Source organism: Pseudophryne corroboree, chromosome 3 (genome assembly GCF_028390025.1).
Source record: "Pseudophryne corroboree isolate aPseCor3 chromosome 3, aPseCor3.hap2, whole genome shotgun sequence".
Taxonomy (NCBI): Eukaryota; Metazoa; Chordata; class Amphibia; order Anura; family Myobatrachidae; genus Pseudophryne; species Pseudophryne corroboree.
In genome coordinates, this window is record NC_086446.1 from 412979765 (window position 1) to 412995770 (window position 16006).

The 16006-nt window shown below is 44.1% G+C and overlaps 1 protein-coding gene across 1 annotated transcript in view; it reads left to right on the top strand.

Annotated features, from left to right (window-relative positions):
• CHMP4B (charged multivesicular body protein 4B) overlaps positions 1–14293 on the top strand; it is a 56127-nt gene extending 41834 nt beyond the window's left edge. Inside the window, exons 2-5 of the mRNA XM_063960221.1 lie at positions 2481–2658; positions 9207–9321; positions 11930–12056; positions 12654–14293. Coding sequence (XP_063816291.1) covers positions 2481–2658; positions 9207–9321; positions 11930–12056; positions 12654–12718 — 485 coding nt within the window. The 3' untranslated portion in view covers positions 12719–14293. The remainder of the gene's footprint in view (positions 1–2480; positions 2659–9206; positions 9322–11929; positions 12057–12653) is intronic.
• The last annotated feature ends 1713 nt before the right edge of the window (positions 14294–16006 follow it).

Below are 16006 nucleotides of genomic sequence, written 5' to 3' on the forward strand. Positions count from 1 at the left end.
ATCGGTGGTTTCCTGACTCTTTTGAATGACTGCGCAGCAGAATTCTCTTCACGGCACCCCTATGCGAAAACTTTATTTTTGAGACAAGGTTGCACTTTTGTTTTGTCCACATATTGTATGATTGGCTCATCACATTGACCACAGTTATGGCGTGTACATACGGGGAGATTTTTTTCTTACGATTTTGACTATATAGTCAAAATCGGAATAAAAGTTAGTGCAGATCGCAAGGTGAAAGTCACCTTGCGATCCCGATTCGATGCCGATGCGCGGTCCCACACGGTCGCAATCGCAAGACTAGATAGACTGTGCAGGCAAGTCAATTTTGACTATATCTATAGAAGAGATAGTCAAAATTGACACTTAGCCAAAATCGCACATAGTATCGCAAAGCACACACATTATGTGCTTGCGATGTCGACCTAGCCCCTGTCACATAGTGAGAATCTGGCATAGCCCGAATCTCACCGTGTGTATGGGCCATTAGTTTGATTTGGTCCTGGTACACCAACCTGTGGTACCCTTATAAGAGCCCTGCTGATTGGCTGGTACTTTTTCACTCTCCATTTTATCACTATCCAAGCAATGATGCATCTCGTCCACAGTATGGTAAATTACTGCTTTTGGAAAATTATTCCTAAATGCGGGTTGTAAACTATTGCAGATATGCCACAATAACTTATCAAGTTGCACCCATCAAAAAATATACAAACAAATGTGAATAGCGAGTGCTGTACAAAATCTGAATATGCGGTATAGTAACAGGCTGTAGTAGTTTGATTGACTTGCTATAATGTTATTGAACATATGAATGTGATCTCCAGTCATACAATCATTACGTTTTGTCTTTTCTGCAAAATTTAAAAATGTTTTCAATTCTTATTTATTTATTATTCATAAATATCCTCCTGTATCTATTAGACAACACAATCACAAAATGCCATCCTTATTCATCTGACTGCTTCTGTCTCAGTAAACACTAGTGACCCAGTCACATTGACATTGCCTCCACCGTGTTTTTTTTACAGATGATGTGGAATATAGATCATGAGCCATTCCAAGGCTTATCCATAAGTTTTGCTTCCAATCATTCTGATCAAGGTTGATCTTGATTTCATCTGTCCAAAGAATGCTGTTCCAGAGCTGCTGGCTTTATTTAGACCGTTTTTATTTTTTTTTATTTTTTGTAAAGTCCGATCTGACCTTTTTCTTTTCTTGAGGCTTATGAATGGTTTGCACCTTGAGGTGAACACACTCTGTTTGTTTGTTCTTGTGAAGTCTTCTCTTTATGGTAGACTTGGATGAAGATATGCCTCCCGACTGCTGACAGCCGGGTTCACGGCGCACCAGGGCTATTCCCACTCGTAGGTGTCCACGACACCCATATAGTGGGACTTTATCCTGTGGCAAGCGCAGCAAACCACCGAGCCCACAAGGGGTCTATTAGCGTTTGCCTCGCTGTCAGCATTCTGGCGGGCAGGATGCCGCTGTCAGGATATTGACAGCCGGCATCCCATCCGCCGGTAAAACTTATGTGATCTGTGTTACTAGTGTAACTTCCTGTACAACAGATACAATGAATATGCTCACTAGACATAATAAACCCTCAAATGATTATGCTCACTAGACGTAGTCGTGCCCCCCCCCAAAAAAATAAAAAAATAAAAAAAAATTTAAAAAACACAAAAAACAAACAGGAATGTTTCAGTCCCACTTCTAGATAGTAGCTCCTAATAACTGGCATCTAGGCAATTCTGTCTCCTCACTCCCCTGTGCTGAGAACCTTGCACAGCAATCCTATAATAAGCACATGTAAGATACTTCTGAGATCAGCAATACACAAGCACAGTCAACTGAGCATAGTAAATGTCCATTTTGGAAGTGCAACTTTTCAGTGAATATGGCAATTAAATTTGATTATGGCATGTTGGGGTTAATTTTAGGACATTTCATTTGTTTTCCCCCGAGGCTGCCACTAGATGGTGCCCGACAGAGCAATTCAATCAGCGGGAGTGCCTACATGCAGCTCCCTGAGGTAACTGGAAGAAATGTGCGAAAAAGTCTGCTGTTTGGGTACACTAACCAGTACTTTAAAACCCATCTATTTGGACGTGACAAGCATGATAATCAGTGGGCACTGAAAACAATTGAATTGCTTTGTCGGGCGCCCATTAATTATAGCAGCGCCCAAAATAATTGAATTTCCTCCTAATTGTTTTCCTAGCAATTACTGTCTTACAGAGTTAAGCTTTTGTTTGTCTTCCTTGTATTTGCGTGGGTTTCCTCCCTCTTATACGGGAGACAGTCTCAAACTGTTCTTTTAAAATGTCCTTAATAATTATGACTAGCATTAACCTTCCAATGTTCTAGGCGCAATAACGGTTTTATGCCTATAGGCAGAATGTATGAATTGTCTGTAGTTTATGATGTGAGAACTTACATTTCTTGCCATTAAACAGTCCTGTGTATTCTGCCCATAGCTGCTCTTCAGGCACTTAAACGTAAGAAGCGGTACGAGAAGCAGTTGGCACAGATTGATGGAACGTTATCTACTATTGAATTCCAGAGGGAAGCCTTGGAAAATGCCAATACAAACACAGAGGTTCTCAAAAACATGGGCTTTGCAGCCAAAGCTATGAAAGCCGCTCATGACAACATGTAAGTCATGTTCTGGTGATGTAACTGATGTCGATTTTGATTGTTTCTGGGTGTCTGCCACATCTCTGGTTTTGTTTTGCAAAGCCATACAAGGCGCTTTCTGCACTTATGTACACTCGGCAATAATGCCTTCAACTTAGTATCATTGCAACCCTGGATTGACTAATAATATAGGTGGTCATTCCGAGTTGCTCGCTAGCAGTTTTTAGCAGCCGTGCAAACGCTATGCTGCCGCCCACTGGGAGTGTATTTTAGCTTATCAGAAGTGCGAACGAAAGAATCGCAGAAACCTACTCAGCGCTTGCGATCACTTCAGACTGTTCAGTTCCTGTTTTGACATCACAAACACGCCCTGCGTTCGCCCAGCCACACCTGCGTTTTCTCTAACGTCCTAAGTGGATGCTGGGGACTCCGTAAGGACCATGGGGAATAGCGGCTCCGCAGGAGACTGGGCACAAAAGTAAAGCTTTAGAACTACCTGGTGTGCACTGGCTCCTCCCCCTATGACCCTCCTCCAAGCCTCAGTTAGATTTTTGTGCCCGAACGAGAAGGGTGCACACTAGGTGGCTCTCCTGAGCTGCTTAGTGAAAAGTTTAGTTTTAGTTTTTTTATTTTCAGTGAGACCTGCTGGCAACAGGCTCACTGCATCGAGGGACTAAGGGGAGAAGAAGCGAACTCACCTGCGTGCAGAGTGGATTGGGCTTCTTAGGCTACTGGACATTAGCTCCAGAGGGACGATCACAGGCCCAGCCATGGATGGGTCCCAGAGCCGCGCCGCCGGCCCCCTTACAGAGCCAGAAGGCAGAAGAGGTCCGGAAAATCGGCGGCAGAAGACGTCCTGTCTTCACCAAGGTAGCGCACAGCACTGCAGCTGTGCGCCATTGCTCCTCAGCACACTTCACACTTCGGTTACTGAGGGTGCAGGGCGCTAGGGGGGGGCGCCCTGAGCAGCAATAAAAACACCTTGGCTGGCGAAAATACATCACATATAGCCCCCAGGGCTATATGGATGAATTTTAACCCCTGCCAGAATCCATAAAAAAGCAGGAGAAAAGTCTGCGAAAAAGGGGCGGAGCCTATCTCCTCGGCACACTGGCGCCATTTTCCCTCACAGCTCAGTTGGAGGGAAGCTCCCCTGGCTCTCCCCTGCAGTCACTACACTACAGAAAGGGTTAAAAAAGAGAGGGGGGCACTAATTAGGCGCAGTATTAACAATACAGCAGCTATAAGGGGAAAAACACTTATATAAGGTTATCCCTGTATATATATATATATATATATATATATATAGCGCTCTGGTGTGTGCTGGCAAACTCTCCCTCTGTCTCCCCAAAGGGCTAGTGGGGTCCTGTCCTCTATCAGAGCATTCCCTGTGTGTGTGTTGTGTGTCGGTACGTTTGTGTCGACATGTATGAGGAGAAAAATGAGGTGGAGACGGAGCAGATTGCCTGTAATAGTGATGTCACCCCCTAGGGGGTCGACACCTGAGTGGATGAACTGTTGGAAGGAATTACGTGACAGTGTCAGCTCTGTATAAAAGACAGTGGTTGACATGAGACAGCCGGCTACTCAGCTTGTGCCTGTCCAGACGTCTCATAGGCCGTCAGGGGCTCTAAAGCGCCCGTTACCTCAGATGGCAGATATAGACGCCGACACGGATACTGACTCCAGTGTCGACGGTGAAGAGACAAATGTGACTTCCAGTAGGGCCACACGTTACATGATTGAGGCAATGAAAAATGTTTTACACATTTCTGATAATACGAGTACCACCAAAAAGGGGTATTATGTTCGGTGAGGAAAAACTACCTGTAGTTTTCCTGAATCTGAGAAATTAAATGAGGTGTGTGATGATGCGTGGTTTTCCCCCGATAACAACTGATAATTTCTAAAATGTTATTGGCATTATATCCTTTCCCGCCAGAGGTTAGGGTGCGTTGGGAAACACCCCCTAGGGTGGATAAAGCGCTCACACGCTTGTAAGAACAAGGGCTCTACCCTCTCCTGAGATGGCCGCCCTTAAGGATCCTGCTGATAGAAAGCAGGAGGGTATCCTAAAATGTATTTACACACATACTGGTGTTATACTGCGACCAGCAATCGCCTCAGCCTGGATGTGCAGTGCTGGGTTGGCGTGGTCGGATTCCCTGACTGAAAATATTGATACCCTAGAAAGGGACAGTATATTATTGCCTATAGAGCATTTGAAAGATGCATTTCTATATATGCGTGATGCACAGCGGAATATTTGCCGACTGGCATCAAGTCTAAGTGCGTTGTACATTTCTACCAGTAGAGGGTTATGGACACGACAGTGGTCAGGTGATGCGGATTCCAAACGGCATTTGGAAGTATTGCCTTATTAAGGGGAGGAGTTATTTGGGGTCGGTCTTTCAGACCTGGTGGCCACGGCAACAGCTGGGAAATCCACGTTTGTACCCCAGGTCGCCTCTCAACATGAGAAGACGCCGTATTATCAGGCGCAGTCTTTTCGTGGGCAAGCGGGCGAAAGGTTCCTCATTTCTGCCCCGTAACAGAGGGAGAGGAAAAAGGCTGCAGAAATCAGCCAGTTCCCGGGAACAGAAACCCCCTCCCGCCTCTGCCAAGCCCTCAGTATGACGCTGGGGCTTTACAAGCAGAATCAGGCACGGTGGGGGCCCGTCTCAATGAATTTCAGCGCGCAGTGGGCTCACTCGCAAGTAGACCCCTGGATCCTTCAGGTAATATCTCATGGGTACAAATTGGAATTCGAGACGTCTCCCCCTCGCCGTTTCCTAAAGTCGGCTTTACCGATGTCTCCTTCTGACAGGGAGACAGTTTTGGAAGCCATTCACAAGCTGTATTCCCAGCAGGTGATAATCAAGGTACCCCTCCTGCAACAGGGAACGGGGTATTATTCCACACTGTTGTGGTACCGAAGCCGGACGGCTCGGTGAGACCGATTCTAAATCTAAAATCTTTGAACACTTACATACAGAGGTTCAAATTCAAGATTGAGTCACTCAGAGCAGTGATTGCGAACCTGGAAGAAGGGGACTACATGATGTCTCGGGACATCAAGGATGCTTACCTTCATGTCCCAATTTACCCTTCTCACCAAGGGTACCTCAGGTTTATGGTACAGAACTGTCACTATCAGTTCAGACGCTGCCGTATGGATGGTCCACGGCACCCCGGGTCTTTACCAAGGTAATGGCCGAAATGATGATACTCCTTCGAAGGAAGGGAATTTTAGTTATCCCTTACTTGGACGATTCCCTGATAAGGGTAAGATCCAGGGAACAGTTGGAGGTCGGTGTAGCACTATCTCAGGTAGTGTTGCGGCAGCACGATTGGATTCTCAATATTCCAAAATCGCAGCTGATTCCGACGACTCGTCTTCTGTTCTTAGGGATGATCCTGGACACAGTTCAGAAAAAGGTGTTTCTCCCGGAGGAGAAAGTCAGGGAGTTATCCGAGCTAGTCGGGAACCTCCTATAACCGAGCCAAGTCTCAGTACATCAATGAAATGGTTCTGGGAAAAATGGTGGCTTCCTATGAAGCAATCCCATGCGGCAGATTCCACGCAAGAACTTTCCAGTGGGACCTGCTGGACAAATGGTCTGGGTCGCATCTTCAGATGCATCAGCGGATAACCCTGTCACCAAGCACAAGGGTGTCTCTCCTGTGGTGGTTGCAGAGTGCTCATCTTCTAGAGGGCCGCAGATTCGGCATTCAGGACTGGGTCCTGGTGACCACGGATGCCAGCCTGCGAGGCTGGGGAGCAGTCACACAGGGAAGGAATTTCCAGAGCTTATGGTCAAGCCTGGAGACATCACTTCACATAAATATCCTGAAGCTAAGGGCCATTTACAATGCTCTAAGCTCAGCAAGACCTCTGCTTCAAGGTCACCCGGAGTTGATCCATTCGGACAACATCACGGCAGTCACCCACGTAAACAGACAGGGTGACACAAGAAGCAGAAGGGCAATGGCAGAAGCTGCAACGATTCTTCGCTGGGCGGAAAATCATGTGATAGCACTGTCAGCAGTATTCATTCCGGGAGTGGACAACTGGGAAGCAGACTTCCTCAGCAGACACGACATCCACCCGGGAGAGTGGGGACTTCACCCAGAAGTCTGCCACATGTTTATAAAACTCGACAAGTATTGCACCAGGTCAAGGGACCCTCAGGCAATAGCTGTAGACGCTCTGGTAACACAGTGGGTGTACCAGTCAGTGTATGTGTTCCCTCCTCTGCCTCTCATAACCAAGGTACTGAGAATTATAAGATGGAGAGGAGTAAGCACTATATTCGTGGCTCCGGATTGGCCAAGAAGGACTTGGTAACCGGAACTTCAAGAGATGCTCACGGAGGATCCGTGGCCTCTACCTCTAAGAAGGGACCTGCTCCAGCAAGGACCCTGTCTGTTCCAAGACTTACCGCGGCTGCGTTTAACGGCAGGGCGGTTGAACGCCGGATCCTGAAGGAAAAAGGCATTCCGGATGAAGTCATCCCTATCCTGATCAAAGCCAGGAAAGATATAACCGCAAAACATTATCACCGCATTTGGCGAAAATATGTTGCGTGGTGCGAGGACAGTAAGGCCCCGACGGAGGAATTTTCAACCAGGTCGATTCCTACATTTCCTGCAAACAGGAGTGTCTATGGGCCTGAAATGGGGGTCCATTAAGGTTCAAATTTCGGCCCTGTCAATTTTCTTCCAAAAAGAACTAGCTTCAGTCCCTGAAGTTCAGACGTTTGTGAAAGGGGTACTTTATATACAGCCTCCTTTTGTGCCTCCAGTGGCACCTTGGGATCTAAATGTAGTTTTTGGGTTCCAAAAGTCACATTGGTTTGAACCACTTAAATATGTGGAGTTAAAATATCTCACATGGAAAGTGGTCATGCTGTTGGCCCTGGCCTGGGCCAGGTGCGTGTCAGAATTGGCGGCTTTATCCTGTAAAAGCCCTCATCTGATTTTCCATTCGGACAGGGGGAATTGAGGACTTGTTCTCAGTTTCTCCCTAAGGTGGTTTTCAGCGTTTCACCTGAATCAACCTATTGTGGTGCCTGCGGCTACTAGGGACTTGGAGGACTCCAAGTTGCTAGACGTTGTCAGAGCCCTGGAAATATAGGTTTCCAGGACGGCTGGAGTCAGAAAATCTGACTCGTTGTTTATTCTGTATGCACCCAACAAGCTGGGTGCTCCTGCTTCTAAGCAGACTATTGCTCGTTGGATTTGTAGTACAATTCAGCTTGCACATTCTGTGGCAGGCCTGCCACAGCCAAAATCTGTAAAAGCCCATTCCACAAGGAAGGTGGGCTCATCTTGGGCGGCTGCCCGAGGGGTCTCGGCTTTACAACTTTGCCGAGCAGCTACTTGGTCAGGAGCAAATACGTTTGTAAAATTCTACAAATTTGATACCCTGGCTGAGGAGGACCTGGAGTTCTCTCATTTGGTGCTGCAGAGTCATCCGCACTCTCCCGCCCGTTTGGGAGCTTTGGTATAATCCCCATGGTCCTTACGGAGTCCCCAGCATCCACTTAGGACGTTAGAGAAAATAAGAATTTACTTACCGATAATTCTATTTCTCGTAGTCCGTAGTGGATGCTGGGCGCCCATCCCAAGTGCGGATTGTCTGCAATACTGGTACATAGTTATTGTTACCAAAAAATCGGGTTATTGCTGTAGTGAGCCATCTTTTCTAGAGGCTCCTCTGTTATCATGCTGTTAACTGGGTTTAGATCACAAGTTATATGGTGTGATTGGTGTGGCTGGTATGAGTCTTACCCGGGATTCAAAATCCTTCCTTATTGTGTACGCTCGTCCGGGCACAGTATCCTAACTGAGGCTTGGAGGAGGGTCATAGGGGGAGGAGCCAGTGCACACCAGGTAGTTCTAAAGCTTTACTTTTGTGCCCAGTCTCCTGCGGAGCCGCTATTCCCCATGGTCCTTACGGAGTCCCCAGCATCCACTACGGACTACGAGAAATAGAATTATCGGTAAGTAAATTCTTATTTTTACTGCCACGCCTGCGTTTTTCCTAACGCTCCCTGAAAATGGTCAGTTGACACCCAGAAACGCCCACTTCATGTCAATCACACTGTGGACACCAGTGCGATTGAAAAGCTTCGCTAGACCATGTGTGAAACTACATCGTTTGTTGTAATAGTACGTCGCGAGTGCGCATTGCACCTTTTTTCGCCTCATCGCTGCACAGCGAACGAATGCAGCTAGCGATCAACTCGGAATGACCACCATAGTGCAATTAGTAGCTAAATAGTGAAAGTTAAAATTAAACAGATGACAGAAGCGACCTGCATGAAGTAGCCTTCCATTGGTGAGTTGTATTTCTACATTGTCCAGTGTATGGAAATGCTCCCTTGTGTACTGCTACATTTGAATAGACATGTACTGTAGAAGCCCATGCTTGAGTTCGACCTTCCAGATACAGAACTACCTAGAGTTTCCGCAGATAATCTCTAGCTTCTGTTTCACAATGATCACTTCCTACAGTGAAAGATAAGTAGACTGCCGTATGATACCTGTGTTTGTATCCACAGGGATATTGATAAGGTTGATGAACTAATGCAAGACATTGCTGACCAGCAAGAGTTGGCTCAGGAAATCTCAGATGCCATTTCCAAGCCTGTCGGGTTTGGGGAAGAGTTTGATGACGTAAGTAACAGAATAATGGAATTTGTGTCAGGATGTGCTTTTTGCTTCGGAAATCTCATTTTAGCCACACATATAAGTCCATATTCATATTTAAAGGCATATTTGATTAAGAGCGTTGTTCCTTCGCAACGTCACACAATGTGTAGCTGCACCCACAACAGACTACTTACTGTTGACTGAAAATCTTGCTTGGTTTTCGCTTGCACCTCTGTGGGCTTGAGGAAAAAAAGGCAAAGTTTTCTGGCCCAGATAACCGGTGAGAACCTTGAATCTGGCGCATAGTGGTTGAAGTGTGTTATTTGACACAGCCTGTGATTATACGGACTGCTTTTATATCTACCTGCATTCCACTGTTTTGAAGAGCAACACTACTTATGTTTATGTTTTAATTTGTTGGCATAGCTTGTTTTAAAAAGGTAACAAATTGTGATTAATGATAGAGAGAGAGAGCATGGAAAGTACTCCGGTATAATAGGTTTGAGAAGATGTTACAGCGAACACCCGATGCATCACAGCATTTGCCGCGGCACTCCATTCACAAATCACATGGGGGCGGCAGTAGGTAAGCAACGTTTTGAAGGTTTATTCCCCCTCGTCGTCAGGCATACCTAAGAGGGCACCGGATCAAGCTACACTATGCTGAATATCATTGGAGGAGTGCCGGGACCGATTGCTATAGATAGATGTCTATATCTAAATAGATAGATAGATTTCCAATGTAGGTTACACACAAATTTGGGGTACGGTACACCACATGGGAGTACACCCAGTAACCCAATATCTAGCCATAATATATAAAATTCTAATCAAATAAATCTATTTACTTTGGAGGTATCAACAGCAGTCGTTATGCCTTTAAAGATGACTCTTCAGTATTCAGTACAAGCAAAACAGACTTTTATTTACAAATTAGATAACAATTGTTTCCATACACATTACAGTAGTACAACATAAGCGTTATCCTCCAATATGAAGAGATTTGCTAGCTATGAGAATGTAAAAGGGAACACTTATTGTAAAAATGTATCTGGTACATTTATAGTGATTGTGAGCATGATGCATTTATGCGGTCCAGTGTGTTTCACTATGTATTTCCTTTGTAATATATTACTTTGGTATAGTAGACAGTGCAGACTTTTAAACTAGACGCCTGCTTTCACAAGTCAGTTTTATGATTTTTGTTCTCTGCGACAAATAAAAATATACCAGACATTTCCTTACCATACGCGTTTCCTTTAAAATCTTGTTTTCTGGCAATTTGCTGCCCTGTATCTCATGTTTGATTAGTACAATTTGTGCTAAATAGGATTAAAGGATTTTTGATGTAAGCAGCAATTACTATTTTTAGTGAGCATGTGCTTCGCCCTCCTAATTATCAACAATTCCACATTAAACACTACACTTGTAGGCATCAGGATTACAGTAACATGCTAAATAGTGAATATAGACTCCTTTGTCAGAACTCATGTAATGCTGTGTAAGCACGACGTTCCAGCAAGCGAATGTAGTGAGCAGCCATTTGTCATGTCCAATTTGTTAGTAGATGAGTACCTGGAATAACCCTGCACTGGGCACTCATTACTACAGATACAAGCACAGCTCTTTACTGTGAATTGAGGAGTGCATCTTTACATCCCCGTTCTTATTTTTGTTTTGCACACAATTTACTGGGACATGTTGCAGCAATCTAAGGCAGTAAGGGTGAATAGTTTGCCTAGGTTTTTACATTGTTACAAAATTAACAGACTACTATTTTTAATGGGTAGCAAAGTGTTACAGTGGTTGGCATTGCTGCCTCACAGCACTTGGGGCCATTGCTTAGATTTGTGAGTTGATTTTCTCCCAGCATGGGTTTCTTAGTGCTCTGATTTCATCCCTAATTCCAAAAAATATACGGGTAGATTAATTGGCGTCTGACAAATCTGACCTTATCATGCGTCATTATCCTCTGGCATGTATGTGTTTTGTAGATAATTTAAACTGTAATCTACAATGTGGCAGGGATGTTAATAATTCAGTATTATTTGTAACGTCTTACATAATATGTTGTCACACAATACAAATAAAGGATAGTAAATATATTCCTCATGCTGAACATTGTCGCTCTAAACCAGTGGATTTTAAACTCAGGGCTCCCAATCAGGTCACGTTTTCCAGGTCACCCAGCAGGTGCACAGGTGTAGTTATTACTCGCTGACACATTTTAAAAGAGCCACAGGTGGCGCTAATTATTTCACTTGTGATTCTGTGAGGAGACCTGGAAAACATGCACTGTGCCGGGGTCCTGAGGACCAAGTTTGAGAACCTATTCTCTAAACACTTTTTCTTTTTATATGTATTTTAATCAACTTAATTTTTAGAGTTAAACTAGCAGTTTCTTGATAAAACCGTCTTTACTACCTGCTTTTCTTCTCGAGCCGCATCTACTGTGTGTAGCTGTATCTGTTGCAGTATTATGGATGGCTTCCACTTTGTTGTTAGCAGCCTTTAATGGGAAAGTCTTTACCCATGTCTTTTATATCTGGGGATACTGCAATATGTACTCCTGTTCCTGGCCACAGTAAAAGCATTACACTGTTTATAATGTAACATGTTTCTGTATCTCCAGGATGAGTTGATGGCCGAGTTGGAAGAACTGGAACAGGAGGAACTAGACAAGAATCTTCTGGAGGTCCACGGTCCAGAAACTGTGCCCCTCCCCAATGTGCCTGCAGCCTCTTTACCTGCAAAGCCAGGTAAACAGGATACATTTCAGAAATTTGTACTTTGCAGGTGGAAATTGTTTTAAATGATTTTTATCCTACCCTGTATATATGTAAATAAACCTTTAAAATTATGCCCCACTGTGCAAACAGTAAGTCACTAAGTTCAGTTTACCTTTGCATGATTTCATCAGCCTTCCGTATCTGGTTTGTGCCAGCTAGCATATGTTAGTATTTATGGCTTGAGCAGATTGCATACAATATTATATACCATAAATTGCATGACTTGCTTCTGCCATGCTTCATAACTTTGTTAAGAGGGAAGGGAAGGATCCACCAAGGTTACCGCTGAGATTGACTTGTTAAAGTGTCTAATCTAACCCTTGCCTGGCATGGTCACATCACATGCAACCACACCAAGCTGTGCTTTCCCTGTAACGGTCACATCTGATGCGACCATGTCAGAAACGCCCACCGGTGGCATCCATTGGCAGCTGTGATCAAGTAGCAGTGCAGCCCCTCTGCTTCCTCCATTCCCTGTTTAAGTGGTTAAAGCTCTGAGTTGGTTGTAAGTGAAATGTAAGGAGGGGTGCTAAATGTGCACAAACTAACATTTTCTTTCTTTTTCAGTCAAGAAAAAGCAAGAGGAGGATGACGACGATATGAGAGAACTGGAAAGCTGGGCTGGCGTGTAAATTTTTGTAGATGTCTAAAGTGCACAGATGGAGAGACTGATCACCTGTTGGCGTTGGATGTACATATGCGTGGGAAGAAAGGGGGAGGGGGTACGGAAAAGGACTACAATTTTCTTTCTCCACCACTCTTTCTTTCTCTGTCCAAAACCTGGAATGTGCATTCGGACAAAACAAATGAAAATGACCAGGGCTCATATTTCGGCCTAATTTCAAATGGTTATGAGTTTCCTCCCCTCGTCCCCTTTTTCACTGCCCAGTGTTTGGGTAACTGTTATGTGGTAGCCAGATTATCAAGGAAACCTGGATTGTTGTTGCATCTAACTGCTTGGTCTGAAATGCCTGCGCTCTGAATAAACCTTGGACTACATCCGTTCCGTAGATCTCCATGTTCATTCTCCTCCTGTTTCTCACATGGATGCCTTGTATCCTAAAGTAACTTGCCATACAGTATACAGCCCACAGGTTTCTAGGTTGTGTAGGAGAGATTTCTATGTGAGGACACAGATATTACTGTTCATTTCCATGTGTTGTGTACACCTGTTATTGCTGCACACATCCTCTGCTTCTGTCATACTGAAGTCACTGAGGACTAGTGTTGGCCATCAAGGATTTAAAATGTTACTATGTTTTACAAACCATAATAAATGCATCAATAGAAATGGAAAAGGAAGTGGCATAGCTGTGTAAATATGTAGTCAATGTTATGTGGCTATATTTGTATATGTTTTGAAGTATACACATCAAACTGTAACAATAAATGTAATTATGTTCAGATATATATGCACACAGAAAATATAAATCAATACAGCGTACGTGTTGCAAGCCACTAGGAAGTATGTTGTAAATTGTTCAGTCTCTCCACAGGCGTATTTGGGCTCAGGTAGGGATATTGGCTACTTTACCACAATCTTACTCAATACACTGCTGAGCCCACGCCACCTACCCAAAACATTTTTCAGAAAGATGGATTTGAATGTTTAATTTTATTTTTCCTTCCATACTCTGTTTTGCATATTTATTAAACACTACACAAACCACACCAGAAGCGCTGGCTTTTAGGTTAAACCTTCAGAATATCTTGTTTACAAGCATCCAGGAGCCTTTCGTTATTCTCCAAACGCATCTTCTCTGCTGGGGTTAGCTCTACATTGCAGGCATTTCCCGCCAGTGAAGGGGTAAATTATAGGGGTAAACAATAATACATTAACTTTGAAGGTGTATTTGTTTGTAATAAGTTGTTTTCGTTTTCCTTTTTAAACCTATAAAATTTGGAAATAGATTGCACTTTCTATAAAGTCTCTATATTCCTTTTGTTTTTATGGAACAATTGTCTTTTTTTTTTTGCTTAACCAAGATTCTCCATGACTAAAATATAGGCTGAACAGACACTGCTCTGAGAGGTGGGTGTAACCTATAGACTATATACATAACTAAAGTGAATGGCTGCACAAATCTAGCTTTGTACATGGAGTGAATGTATTTTGCAATACTATGTCCTTGTTTAGAACATTTTCAATTACTTTTAAACTGCATTTGCGCTCACTCAAGAAAATAAAATATATTTCAAAATGTGAAGTATTTTACTCCTATTCAGTGGCGTTTGCGGCCTGATCTTTCAAAGTAGATGGGTAAATGTATCCTTAGCCCAGAGTTTCTGCCATTACAGTCCAGGTTTTAAGACTATCCATGCTTGAGCACAGGTGACTTTATTATTACCTCAGTCAATTTGATTTAACCATCTGGACTCAAGCATGGATATCCTTAAATGCTGAACTGTAATGGTGGAGTTTAGGGAACTCTGCCTTAGCCACTTTTTATTATTTTGTGAATCATGTATGTTTTTATTTTACATTTAAGTATGCAGTTATAACAGAAGAAAAACGTAACCGGTTACATCAATAAGAGGGTGTAGCAGTATAAAAAGAATGTGATAAATAAAGGTGCATATTGATCCAAAGAGAGAAATACTAGGATATAGAGCTTCCTGTGGTCTCTGGATATTTGAGATGAGAATTCAGCCTTAAAAGTTAAGGCAGTTCCACACTGGACGACATGAATGATATTGTTTATTATTTTCCCTTGAACTTCCCGGACTTCCAGATGAATGATAAAGAACGAGAGAGAGTGGCCACACTTAGCGATTTCATGAGCTTTGACTCTAGGGCAGGGGTGGCCAACCAGTCAGTGACAAAGAGCCAAAAAACCTTGTTAGGTACGTCAAAGAGCCGACATCGAGCCGAAGGCACACATGCAAAAATGGAATGTGGCCTTGTGCCTGCTAGACCACGTCCCTGGTATAAAATACATTGAAAAAGCCAGAACGACATAAAATACATTTTTAACACCAGATCCATTGAAAAGTAACTTTCACATAAAATAACTGAAAAAGCCAGATAATAAACTTCAGCTCCCCTATGTGTCACTCCATCCAACACCCTGCTGTCACTCCAGCCAACTCTCCCATGTATCACTCCAGCCAGCTCCCCGTGAGTCACTCCTGCCAGCACCCCCCTGTGTCACTTCAGCCATCTCTCCAATGTGTCACTACTGCCAGGACCCTGCTGTCACCTCAGCCAGCTCTCCCATGAATCACTCCTGCTACTACCCTCTTATGTCACTCTAGCCAGTTCTTCCACGTGTCACTACTTCCAGCACCCTCCTGCGTCACTCCATTCAGCTTCCCCATGTTACACTCCTGCCATGACCCTCCTGTGTCACTCCAGCCAGCTCCGCCTTGTGTCACTCTAGCCCACCCTCAGGTATCACTACAGCCCCCCCCACCAACTCGTGCCATTGCAGCAGCCACTTATATGTCCTCTGTTTTCCAGTGGGTGTCTCACCTCCTAGTATCTGGCTCCTTCAGTTTTCAGTTTGTAGTGCTGCTGCGTGTCTGGCTGGAGTGCAGCGGTTTCTGTATCTGTTGGGGTCACATGCTTTACAGTGTTGGGAGCCACATTTGAATAAAGAAAGAGCCGCATGTGGCTCAAGAGCCACTGGTTGGCCACCGCTGCTCTAGGGTTTTGGAGCCTATTTAAATGTTTGTTCTGCATTTACATGTTATTGCTTATTGTTCATGGCGGACACACTGAACGGATATGTACTGTGTCGCCATCGATATAGACAGAATTGAGCTGCAGGGACAGACAACCTCGCATTTTTCATCAATTGCAACGGCCACACTGGGCGATATTTTAAACTATATTGCTCAGGAGGGTGAAAATGAGTGATATCGTTTAAAATATTGACCAGTCTGTGAGAAGGCAAATTGATAAATAGTGCTGGCACAAA